The sequence below is a fragment of the Haliaeetus albicilla genome, chromosome 13 (genome assembly GCF_947461875.1).
Source record: "Haliaeetus albicilla chromosome 13, bHalAlb1.1, whole genome shotgun sequence".
NCBI classification, from domain to species: Eukaryota; Metazoa; Chordata; class Aves; order Accipitriformes; family Accipitridae; genus Haliaeetus; species Haliaeetus albicilla.
Window position 1 is genome coordinate 31094322 of NC_091495.1, and position 12560 is coordinate 31106881.

At 35.5% G+C, this 12560-nt stretch overlaps 1 protein-coding gene across 11 annotated transcripts in view; it reads right to left on the reverse strand.

Annotated features, from left to right (window-relative positions):
* The window catches only part of RYR2 (ryanodine receptor 2), a 456061-nt gene that overhangs the window by 244337 nt on the left and 199164 nt on the right, over positions 1 to 12560 (reverse strand). For all 11 annotated transcript variants that reach the window (XM_069800675.1, XM_069800669.1, XM_069800667.1 and 8 more), the window contains 2 exons: positions 7933 to 8007; positions 4477 to 4633 (listed from right to left, as the gene is read on the reverse strand). In XM_069800675.1, the coding sequence (XP_069656776.1) occupies positions 4477 to 4633; positions 7933 to 8007 (232 nt within the window). The remainder of the gene's footprint in view (positions 1 to 4476; positions 4634 to 7932; positions 8008 to 12560) is intronic.

The following is a 12560-nucleotide window of genomic DNA, read 5'->3' on the forward strand; positions in this document are numbered from 1 at the left end:
TCCACATTGTAAGATTTTCTTTTTTTCCCCAAGTCTTCCTCCTCGCGACTAATTTCTTAAGATATGAAAATATGAATTCACAAATGTTCTCATAAAGCACTGTCAATAACATGAGGGATTATTAATTTAAAATATTATTCTGTACTTTTTTTAAAATCTATTGACTGTAACAGAAATTGAAGGGGTTTGATATTGAAATCTTCATACCAATTAGAATTAACGTTAAATTTACTTAGCATTAAAACTGCAGTGCCAACAATTTGCCAAACAAAATCACCAACCTCACCTATGTAAGTACACTGACAACTCTGTGTGTAGGTTTAGAGCCCAGACTGAATTCAATCACATTCAGTTGAGCTCTTTCCTACAAAACAAACATAGCAGCCAGGAAAAGAAAACAGTACAAGTTGTATTAAATATAGGAGAGAAATGGAAAGCTAGGGGATCGTGTGAGAGCAGCCGGTATTAGAGCATTCATTTGGGAGCTTCAAGACATTGAGCTTTTTTGGGGAGTGAACAGGAACCACAAATTGTTTATAAAGGGGAAGATTTGAATGGAGTGCTGGATTCATGCCAATAAACAGCAGGTAGTTGAGAAAGTACATACAATGAATCAATCTCATTATCAACTGTAAAATAGTTCATCAGTGAAAATCAGGATCTGAAAACCATCAAAAATCACCATGTCACTGTTTAGTAATTGCATTTTAGTACGACATTATGTGATGCAAGTTTCCAGTCCACTACCCTTACCATAACCTGTCATTACATAACCATCTGCTAATTCTTCCTCCAGCATATTCACAAAGAAAACCTTCAGTTTTATCTGCAGTCTAGGCCCATTCTCAGACCATCAACTTTTTCTAAACAAAGATCAAAAATCTTCATTCATTACACCGGAACAAAAAGAAACAATTGGTTTTTGCAAGTCTGTAAACCACCTCAGTAATGGAAAGCACCGAGAATGAGAATGCACTGGAAACAAACAGGTTTACTGAACAAAATTTCCAGAAGGATGTGCTCTTTATAAACCGTTTTTACTCCATGCATACAAAAATTCAAGCCAATCTTCCCACATTTGTTGTGGGCTAAATGGACAAAATAATATTAAATGGTTTTATCTTAATATTGAAAAAAATTATTCTATGAAGCCTTGCCTTAAATGTGTTATTTCACTCTAATGTTCCTGTTTAATTCCTCATAGCATTCCAAAATGGATTCCCATGATTAAGGTCTGTCCTTTCAATTTTATCTCTTGCCATCTGACCCAACCTATACCTTCTGTGGCACACTTTCAGGATTGACATTCTAGCAGATCTCACTGACTGGAAGAAGCTAATTCATGACTGCTCTTTAAGCTGACATTACTATATTTCCTATGAAATTTTATTAAGAAAGAGGTGAAGATATAAAAATACAGGCCATAAAATTTTATTAAAATTGATGTATTTCCATCCACTGGAAAAGACTGTGGACAGGAAAAGCAGACTGTACAGAATGCACAAACATTTCTAAATTAGTAAAATTACCTTATTTCAGTGGAAAAGTGATATTAACCTAACGCTTTTTATCAAAAAGAATCAATATTTAAAAAATACAAGAGAAAAAAAAAACACAGAACTTAATCACTACAAACTCAATTCTATTAAAGAGCCATATGTTTGGGGAATAAATTGTAGATATCTGTGGACATCCTGTGCTGAAGTGAGACTGAAAGAGAGAAAAAAGGAATTTTCTGAATTTCAGATACTTGAAAGCCTAATATAATTCTCATTTAATGATAATTATTAGGGTAATATATAATAACCAGAGCATAAAGCCCAATTCCCAGAAAAAAAATGAAGAGACTGTTAGCTCTTCAGAATATCCATATCTTCTGAGTGCTGTTAGGCTTGTGATGTTTTTAAGCTTTCAGATTTCTTTATTTTGCCGAGATATTTAAAAAAATTTAACACATAAGAAGATTCTGATCTAATTTTTCAACTTCTGTACCAGAATATTGTGGTTTGGAGGGGGAAAAAAAAAAAAGTACATATGTGTGTGTGTTACTTTGAGCATCTGAGAAAAGTATTCTGGTTCATATAAGACATCTTACAAAAAACCTTCAGCTTTTTGGTTCTCTTCCACTTATTTTTTAAATGCAGTACTGGCAAGCTAATGTGTTTAAAATGATGAGTAAGGCACTTGCAAAAAATAAGGTTAAAAACAAAAATAAATATTGAGCATTTACATTTGCAGCTGAATCTTCAGATTTACAGGATACACATTTTCAGTATTTTCTCTACAAACATGAAAACTGCCTTGCATTTGGAAATTGAAATTATCATCTACCCACATGCCTGAAGGAACTGAGTCTTTAACACTGCAAATAAGGGTATTCTTCCCCTATATCTGGTTTTGCCTATTTAGAGCTAACTTATCCATAGCACAACAAATAGGATCTTCATAATTCTTCCTTCACTACCTAAAAAGTAGTGGAAGGAAGAATTATGACTGTGGCAAAAAAAGGACTGAAATTGCTATAAGAAAGATCTAGCCACTTGATACACTCCCAACTATTAATGCTCTGTATTCACAGAAGATTAGGGGCTGCCTCTTATCCAGGAATAATTATTTTGGGCTAACTACATGCAACAACACAAGTGAAAGGTTGGATGATTTGTCCATACGTGCTCAGAGGGAAAGAGACCCCTAAAGTTGCCTACTTTCTCTACAGAAGCCTTTCTACGACTGCTATAATTTTGAAATATTTATTTAACACTCTTTTCCAGAGAGGGAAGGCACCTAAAATTTTTAATGCCTGTATCCTAATAAAGTGAAACATGACACTCCTTTAAGAAGTCCTAAGCAGGAGACTGGATTCATTCTCAGCAATGAAGAGCAAACCATATATTCCTCCCCTGTGGCATCTCCATAATTCCTTCCAAGTAAGTCTTTAGTTAAAATGAATGTCGATATACACAAAATTAACATCAAATATGATCTTCCAAACTTCCAATTTCTTTGAAAATCCGTATTTAAATATCAGCAAGGTTATAGCTGGCACATGTCATAGACCCCTCTTAAAATACTCTCATGTTACATAAAGAATTGATTACCATAACATGTTTCTACATGCCCCAAAGCCTTTTATCTCTGCTCTGGTCAGCATAGAATAGGTTTGGTCACTTAACAACAACTAAATCAAAAAATGTTAACTTTTTATTTTGAACACGGCAGAACAAAACCACTTAAAAATATACATCCTCAGAATATTTCCAAATAACACTTCCAAATTCAGGTAGAAAAAAAAACAAATGAAGAAAGTTCAAATACAACATTGTCTAATCTCCAAATCACATGTGCATATGCTACTTAGAAAATAGAGTTGAACCACCTTCTCCATATCAACAAATTATACTCTCTGTATTGCTAACTATTCTTGCCTTCACGTAACACATAGAGCGCAGTATATTGTTCCACTCATTTTGGAGTAACCCCTGCCGAAGACTCCATCTTGAGAATCAGTGAATGAATTATTTTATCCCTCTTGCTTCCAAGGAGAATAACTGTTGAGATCTATAGTAACTGCAACAGGAATTCCCCAATATAGTTGCACTGCATTGTCCTAAAATACTTAAGTATTTCTATGGCTTTTCTAGCTGGTTTAAAAAAAAAAAACATTGTCTGGGCCTCAAAACAATCACCTGAACTAAGTCTTTGTTATCAGAGTGCAAAAGTCAAACATATACCTGCTTTCAGGTATATATTCATTTATCACCTTCCCAAGCAGACAAATAATTAAAAATACATAAAGTAAATGCTACAAATAAGTTACTGAATAACTCCGTTTATTATTACTACAGATTTTGGATGATAAATTTTTAAGAAAACAACATTAGTGTTGGAAAATTTTCAGCAACATCATGCTGCAGGTGAAAAGTATGAGAAATCAAAGGACATTAAAAAACTTAATCATAGTGTTATTTTAAACTGTTTACCCACTACACAAAATATGGTTCTGATTTTGAAATGCTTATTGAAGGTGTCAAATGAAAATTCAAACTATGGTAACTTTAAATTAGACTACAATAAAGCATCTGATGAAAGAAATCCTGATTTTCCAATTTAATTTAAATAACCCATAATACTATAAATTTTACCTATGTCAGCCAACAGAGATAAGAAGCGAAGTACCGGGGAAGTTCATCAGAAAAAACAAATAAGAAACGAGGAAACTGTTCAAAAGTGGGCAAGCAGCAAAAAATAAATAAATAAATAAATAAACCCCACAAACAAACAGCCAGGTAGCATTACCCAAAAGAAGTATGATAAAAGAAGCTTTCTAGATATTATTTATACTGAGTTTGGGGGTTTTTTTAATCGGTGAAAAGGTAGAAGGCTCCAATAATTCATGCAGTAGGAAATATCTAAATCTTGCTTACTAAAGAGATTGGAATTACTACTAGTTATACTAATGCTGCACTGATTCCATACCTTGGAGGACCGAAAACAGAATGCCGTAGATTTTACATCTGCTTTCTCTTTGTCTGTAAGAAGAAGACTCTTGTCATCCAGGAGACTTAAATATTTTCCTGTTGTTATATGTCTTAGTCTGAATGGCTGTCCCCATCTGATGTGGCTGCCACTCCACCTAGGAAAGTTCAAAGGAAACGTTTTTGTTTTTTTAAAATAAAACATAGATTTTTACTACTGGCAAAAATATTTTAAAGTACATTATATTGCCAACTAGTTGGTAAAAGGGTAAAATGCTAAATGTTGGATTACCAGTAAGAAAATGGCTACTTTGTGGTTACCTCCTATAAAACCATTCTAATAAATAATCTTAACCTCTTCCTTTACACATGCTGCCTTAGTTCAGACTGAATTCTTCTTGAGAGAAGATATAGACCGCCCACAGAAAAGGAGGCTTACGCCGTACACAAATGCCTAGATCTGCCAGGTCCTTCTCCAACATTTCATCTACCAGCAGCCGGGTTTGTTGGCTCTCCCAGAGCACTCTACTTTCAGCAGTCAGCACACTTTAGGTACACTTTAAATAGTGTGCAAAAAATAAAATAGCCAAGTAAATAAATAAATAAATAAAACCCCTCCTAAAATAAGTTTTAGAGATTATTAAGCAAAGAAAGGCTGGCCCAGATTCTTCATATTCTATAGGAGGAAATGAAGGAAGAAAGGCAAAGATTTTCTATCTAAGCTCCCTACGAACTTCTCAAGTTGAAATATAGGCTGCAGGTTTCTAACTTCTTGCCTTAAACTGAAAAGTCAGCTCTTCTGTTCTTCCTGATTAACTCCTGAAGATAAGCTTCTGTAGGGGTTACTAAGGAGGATGTATTTCACAAAGCCTTTTCAGAAGGCTTCTTGAATATTCCGTAGACTGGAAAATTGCCACAGGATGTTTTCCTGGACCTTCACAAAACTTTCTTCAGTCTTACATCTTCAAAAGTTTACACTTTAGATGTATGTGCACACTGCTTTTTGGAGAGGAAATCATATATTTATTTTGTGTTTGCAAAATGCCCATCATAATAGGGTTATGACACACTGCCAAGGTTCTGATGTGCTTCCACAAATACTAGTAATTCCCTATGCTTACTCTGGCTTCCAGTAGCTTAAAATTATCAACAGATGTTCACTTAATATCAACAAAAAATACAAACACATCCTTATGAACTTAACCTGATTATAAACTTACTCCCACATCAGAATTTTTTATTTGTTTTGGGTTTGTATGGCAAGGGTTTGGTAGCCACACAAACCCAATACAGTATTACTGTATCTTCTCACTTGCATTTAAAGTAATTCCAGGTCCAGCATTTAAAAACATAAAAAGTTTTTATGCAAGTGTTTTGTATATATTCATGTACCAGTCTGAAAATCCCTTAAATTAGCACTTACGCAGGTTTAAGTCATTTTTGTTTTCCTTGACACATACATGTAGCAGATTAAAGCACTTCTACCTAATCAATATAAATATCCATTTGTTTAAGCTTGTCTTCTTAAGAGTTGGCCATACTGTACACAGAGTATGCCAAACTGATTTGGCAGACATTTTTAAAGTGCCGGAGTTTTTAAAATGCAAGAGCAATACCTGGCTTCTATTTTGTAACAGGATTTATTACACTTCACTAATTAAACTTCTAAACCTTTTTAGTTACTGGTTTTAAAGAGGCCAAAAGAATGAAAAGGTTTTCCCCTCAACTGTTTTCTTTTGTAAACTAAATAGTCTCTTCTGTTTAATTCGAGGGGAAAGGACTTTGGGGAGGAAGGAAATATGGAAGCTTTGTATCTCAGACATGCATTTCTTTTTTTCTGTTCAGCAAAATCAGTATACTCCACAAAAGCACATCTATGTATCAGTGTTCTAGCACAACTTCTGCTTCTCAGTTAAGTAAAATGTCAGGTCATGAATCTCAGCTACTGTATTCCTGGGTCTGGTAAAACACATCAGCTCTGCACCTTTCATATTACAGGACATGCTGGGGACCTGCCTTTTCCCTAGTTTGATTCAATTTTCTCTTGGACCCAGTAGCTATGGACCTTAAGAAAAAGAAAATAATAAATGTAGTGCAATTGAGCCATGCCCCTAGTTCATGCCTGCAGGATAGGAAAAAGGACAATTCACGTTCACTTACAAGAAAGGCCTTTTGAGCAGAAAGTACCTTGTGAAGCCATTTCTGACTACTAAAAATTCTTTTCTGCAATGTGAGAATACAATCCCTGTCACCTTTTGGGAAAGGAAGCAATGCTGAGCAATAGTATGTGGCATCCCATGGCAGGGCATCCCAACAGGCAGTCTGCATGTGCAGGCAATTTTTGTGAGAGTTCTCCCCTAATGAGGAGAGTTCAGAAACAATGATTCCTTCAAAATCATATAAAATTAACAGAATTAATATTATCTGCAGTCATTCTGGGAAGGACTAGAACTGATGGAGGACTTCAGGCATGCAAATACTAAATTACAAATTGAAGCATTTGCATGAATAGTAATATGCCTGCATTCAGCAATTAATGTACATAGCTATTACAGTATCATACAGGAAAACAGGGAGGGTGAAGGACTTCTAGGAGAGAGTGTTGTTCTTGGGATTTTATTTGGGGTTTTTTTCTTGGTAAGAAAGTCATGTTCCTTAAGAAGAAAGATTACTGTTGCCTTTGCTTCGTTGTTTTGACAGTTCTTACAATTTCTTGCAGTCATGTATGTTCAAATGTTTACACTTCAAAAGTTTGTACACAATGCCTGTCAAAGTGAGATATATGACAGCTGTAACGGAAACCTGTAATTTCTCAAATCCCCACGTTGCTCCAGTACCACTGCTTATTAGGGAAGTACATGCAATGAGGAAAATAAAAAGCCAGAGATCCTTCCACAGTTTCATCGTTGTCACTTAAGCACTCTCAAGGTCAACTTTAGTCCAAAGCTAAAATCTTATTGCCCTACCAATGACATTTAACATCATCCTATTAAATAAAATGCACACAAAGAAAACAGCATCATTAGAATGTAACCTTTCGCTAAGCTGCCCTGATTTAATCTCTAAAAAGCAATAATTCATTAGTCATTAGAAATTTTATCACAAGTACATATTGTAATACAATTTAAGTGCAATTTTACAGTGCAATTGCCTTAACAAACAAGGCACAATTCTTACTATCATTCCAACACTTCCAACAATGCAAGGTAGCATTTTTGCCTGTAAATTTTTGCCTTTAAAGACTTCCAAATGGCTTAAACAAGTTAGGGGGTGGCACACAAATCATTATTTTTAAGGCAAAGAGTTTTTCATGAAAGTGACATAGAGCACTTTTCGAAGATTATTTTAGCATTATCAGTCTGGTTTTATAGTTATCAATCCAATTTTACAGGAACACTCTTACTATACAAAAAGCGCCCTGCCAAATGGACTTCTCTTTCTGAGAGATTTTACTTACGCAACTCTTAGAGTCTCTAGTCGCCAAAGGGAACGAGCATGAATTGACACAGCACCGCCTTCATAATGGACAGTTCTGAAAATCAAGCAAAGGCACAGACTAACTGCTCAGCTCTCTTGGAAGAATTCATCATATTCGTTTGTTCATTTAACTGCATCTCGTAATTATTGCAACTGTCAGATTCAAAGGTTATCAGATTCAAAACCAGCTCTTATCAACTAAGAGCTTCAGACTTAGTTACTCAAATTTTGTTTTAATTGTCTTTAGCATCCATTATTGTGATATTCACAACAACAAGATTTATACAGTGTTTGCTCATACCTCTTTCTTAGTGTTTTAAGGATAGAGAATCCAGGAGAAAAAAAATTTTAAAAAAATCAATAGCCTGAATTACAGTATTTCTAGATGCTAACAAAAAACAAATATCAAATTATGATAAAGATTTGTGGTCACTGCATACATCTCACAAGTCAGCTAATTTTTTCTCAGAGCTTATACTATTAAAATAACTATGCAACTTATTACATTGAATTATGAAAATTCACTTATTTGGCACTGTATTTTATTATCATAGCACCTGAAGTTTCACAACCACACTGATACACTCTTAACACATCTCAGATGTTAACAGCTTTCTATTTCCAAATTTTAATATGTAAAGACTCCTCTAGTTCCTGCATATATCCAGAAATCTAAGTGCTTCCAAAAAACAGTCAATTAAGCCTAAAAAAAGGTTGGGAGGTTTTTTTCTCCATTATTCTACATACAGATAAGTGACCTATATTGGATCCAAGAAATTATTTAGATTTATGGTCACCAAAAGCCCCGAGTAGATAACCTGGCTTCTTTTCAAAGTAAACACTGAGAATGTGGTGAGTATTAAGCACTGCCACTCTAGATTTAGGCAGCCGTTCTTTGGACTGCTTCCTGCCTGCACCTTTATTTCTGCCCTAAGACATTGCCAGAATTTAAAAACCTAGGCCTTTCCTTTGGGAAAATGAATAAAGGAGTCACTTATGCAAAGGGGTGCTGTCACTACGCTTATCAGATCAAGTATGTCAGGGAACACTGCCAAAGAATGACCTAGTTGCATGGATCCTGGAAGAGCTTACGAATTGAGTAAATGTTGTGATCTTCAGCCAAGATCAGGCACTGCCAAAAATAGCCAGAGGCATAACTTTAGGGGATATTAATATTGGAATTGTAGGCATTTCCCATTGTTTGTTAGAAGCAATTTTTTGAGGACCACAGGTTTGGAATCAGGTACCTAGTACCTACTAGGCTTTAGCTTCCAAAGTCCTCCTGTGGATATAATACAGAGGAACTGCATGCTTAGCACAGAGGAAAACCCAGCATTGAAAGAGATGGTTCAAAACCAAAAGAAATAGTGAGTTAGAATATAATTCTCAGTACTGTTAACAATAGATGAAACTACAGATGTGCTAAAATTCATCTTGGAATATGCTAAAAAGCATTGCCATGGTTTAATCCCAGCCAGCAACTAAGCACCACTCAGCTGCTCTCTCACTCCCCCCCACCCAGCGGAATGGGGAGGAGAATTGAAAAGAAGTAGTAAAACTCGGGGGTTGCGATAAGAACGGATTAATAACTAAAGTAAAATTAAATACAATAATAATAGTAATGAAAAGGAAGATAACAGAAAAAAAAAAAGAGAGAGAAAAAAAACAAACAAGAGAAGACAAGCGATGCACAATGCACTTGCTCACCACTCCCTGACCGGTGCCCAAGCAGTGATCTGCTCCTCCTGGCCAACTCCCCCCAGTTTATATACTGAGCATGATGTTCTATGGTATGGAATATCCCTGTGGCTAGTTCGGGTCAGCTGTCCTGGCCATGCTCCCTCCCAGCTTCTTGTGCACCTCCTTGCTGGCAGAGCATGGGGAACTGAAAAATCCTTAACTTCAGATAAGTGCTGCTTAGCAACAACTAAAACATCAGCATGTTATCAACATTATTCTCACACTAAATCCAAAACATACTGTACCAGCTACTAAGAAGAAAATTAACTCTATCCCAGCTGAAACCAGGACAAGTATTAAGGAAATAAACACTCCCAGACATTACAAAAGAATGAAGACAAATTATACAGGAGAAAAAAAGGGTAAAAGTATATTTTTTATATAATAGATATTATATATATCTAAATATATATATTAATATATATTTAGATATATATATCTATATAAAATAAATATTCCACACTACAATTACAGAACCACTCACACTGAATATTCATGACCCATGTATAAATAGAAACTCTGGCACATGCTCCATGTACCAAAAAGAAGTTATAGGTACATATATAAACCTGTGCAAAATCCTCCCCTTGTCCTTATATCCGATATTTTCTCCACATATTATCTTAGTCATTTGGTGCAATGGTTGTGGTACTAGGAGCAGCTGAGAAGTATTAGTAAGTCTTTCCTATCTCTCTCACAGAAAGGAATGAAATTCAGTCTTATTTTTTTATTGAAATCGACCTTCATTAGTACAGTAAAATGCAAATGCTAAACAAACTTGCATTCAGCTGCTTCTCTGTTCAGACACTGTCTCTTCTCTTCAGGCATTTGTTCAAATTTTTGTTCTGCAACTAATAGACTGGGTTTATGTTGTAACATCTAAACAATAACAGATCAAATGTCCCCCTGGTTGGTTGGGTTGGGTTGGGGGTGGGTTGTTTGTTTAGGGGGTTCAGGGGTGGGGGAATGTTTGGGGGCTTTTTTAAAAGTCAAAACATTCTGGTTACATCCTGGCTTATTTCAGTACGAACCTCACTGACAAAAATGCATTTGGAGCTCTTGCACTTGCATAATACAAAATCTAACAATTTTATTCAGCAGTTTTCAAGTCATTAAATATATGAAAAGTTAGGTCAAAGCAAAAGCTTAAATTAATCAGAATATTTCATTTTTAAGTTGGTACCTTGTTACTTTTCAGGGATGCAGTTCTTTCTCACAGTGGAAACCCAGAAGCTGTCACCAGTTTCTCAGACTGAGTACACTTTTGAAGGTAGCTTTGGATTACACGTAGCAGTTGGGTCAGTGTAATTTTAAACACATAAAAAACCCTCCCATTGTGAACTTAAAAGAATGGCTTCTAATGGGTGAAGTAGTTTTCTTTTATGTGACTGTCCATCCATTATTTCCTTTTTCTGTTCTTTCAAAGGGGAGCTATCAGTCTTGGATTGGTCATGTAAGATGAGAAAATTATGGTAAGAAAGAAATCCTAAATAAAAACGTGCAATTTGTTTACCAAAGGACATAAAAAGATCCTGGGATTGTCTCTTATTTCCATATGAATGAATGGATACAGTAGCAACAGAGGGACTGAAGGCATAAAGACAGTGATAGCACTTTAGGGACAAAAGTCAAAAAGGCAGCAGCAAACCCTCAGGAAAAGAGTAAGAGACAGCAGTCCGGAGGGGGACTGAGAAAGAGCTGGGGACTGGAGGGCTAGGGATCAAGGATCCCAACAGGGAAGCAAAAGAAGAAGCCCAGAGACTGGGGTCACAGATGGAGCAGCAAGACTTTTGTATGGGCAGGAAAAAAGGTATGTGCTACAAAAAACCAAGGTTGCACAAAGCACTGGAATAGGGTGTAAGCTCTTCTGTCTTTAGCTAGATATTGTCTTCTCTACAGAAAAGATGGCAAAGAAAAGGTGGCTTTGAATAAAAGATACCTCATCTTCATTGAAAGACAAGTCTCTTTGCCTTTACCATAAGAGTACGCATAATAACCATTGTCCCAGAGCAACTGAATAAATTCATAACTCAAACCATCTCATATGTTTTTATTCTAAGAAATCTAAAGTTCATTTTTAACTTCTTTTGTGAAAATAAATGTAGTAAACTGCTCTGAGATTGCTCACACCAGCTTCCTTAGTATTTGCTCTCTATAAAAAAGTTATTTGATAGGATGCACCTCATTTCTTTTTATATATTCTTGACAACAGTTCAGTGCTGAAAAAGAAGTATGACTTATAACATTTTAATCCTTCCTGAAACTCACACTGGTAAACCATATCAGATACTGGTATTACTAGGTCAATGAAACATTGCTAATAATGACGTATGAATAACCCACAAAAATTCTCTGACTATCAAAGAGTTACTACAGAGTTACACTGATAGGATAGAAAAAAATAAAATTTTGAGTTGCAAGGTGCACAGAAGATACACATTACTTCCCAAACAGTAGAGAAAACCTGCGCATTACAAAACCTTATTATGAAATTATAAGTAAATGCATGAGGAACGTACAAAAAGCAGCAGAAAAAGAGAGCACAACAAGAGCTATGATGAGTGTTAGTCTTCGCCTAGAAAGCTTGGGATACATTATATCTTCTGAGCCGTGCCCATAACACTACTTCTTGATGGTTTTTTTTCCTATTCTTTCCAAAGCACTTTATCTGCATATTTTACACTTATGGAATAAGGCCATTAACCACTTTTATTTCAGATGAAAATACCTATAAGGAATTCAGAACCTTTGAGAATTTCCAGTTCATCTTTACTATAAACCTTGATCTAGTTAATTACTTGGTGCATGAAGTCATTTTTCGGCCGACCTATGCCCGTTAAGTTACTTTACAACATCACCCTTTCCCTG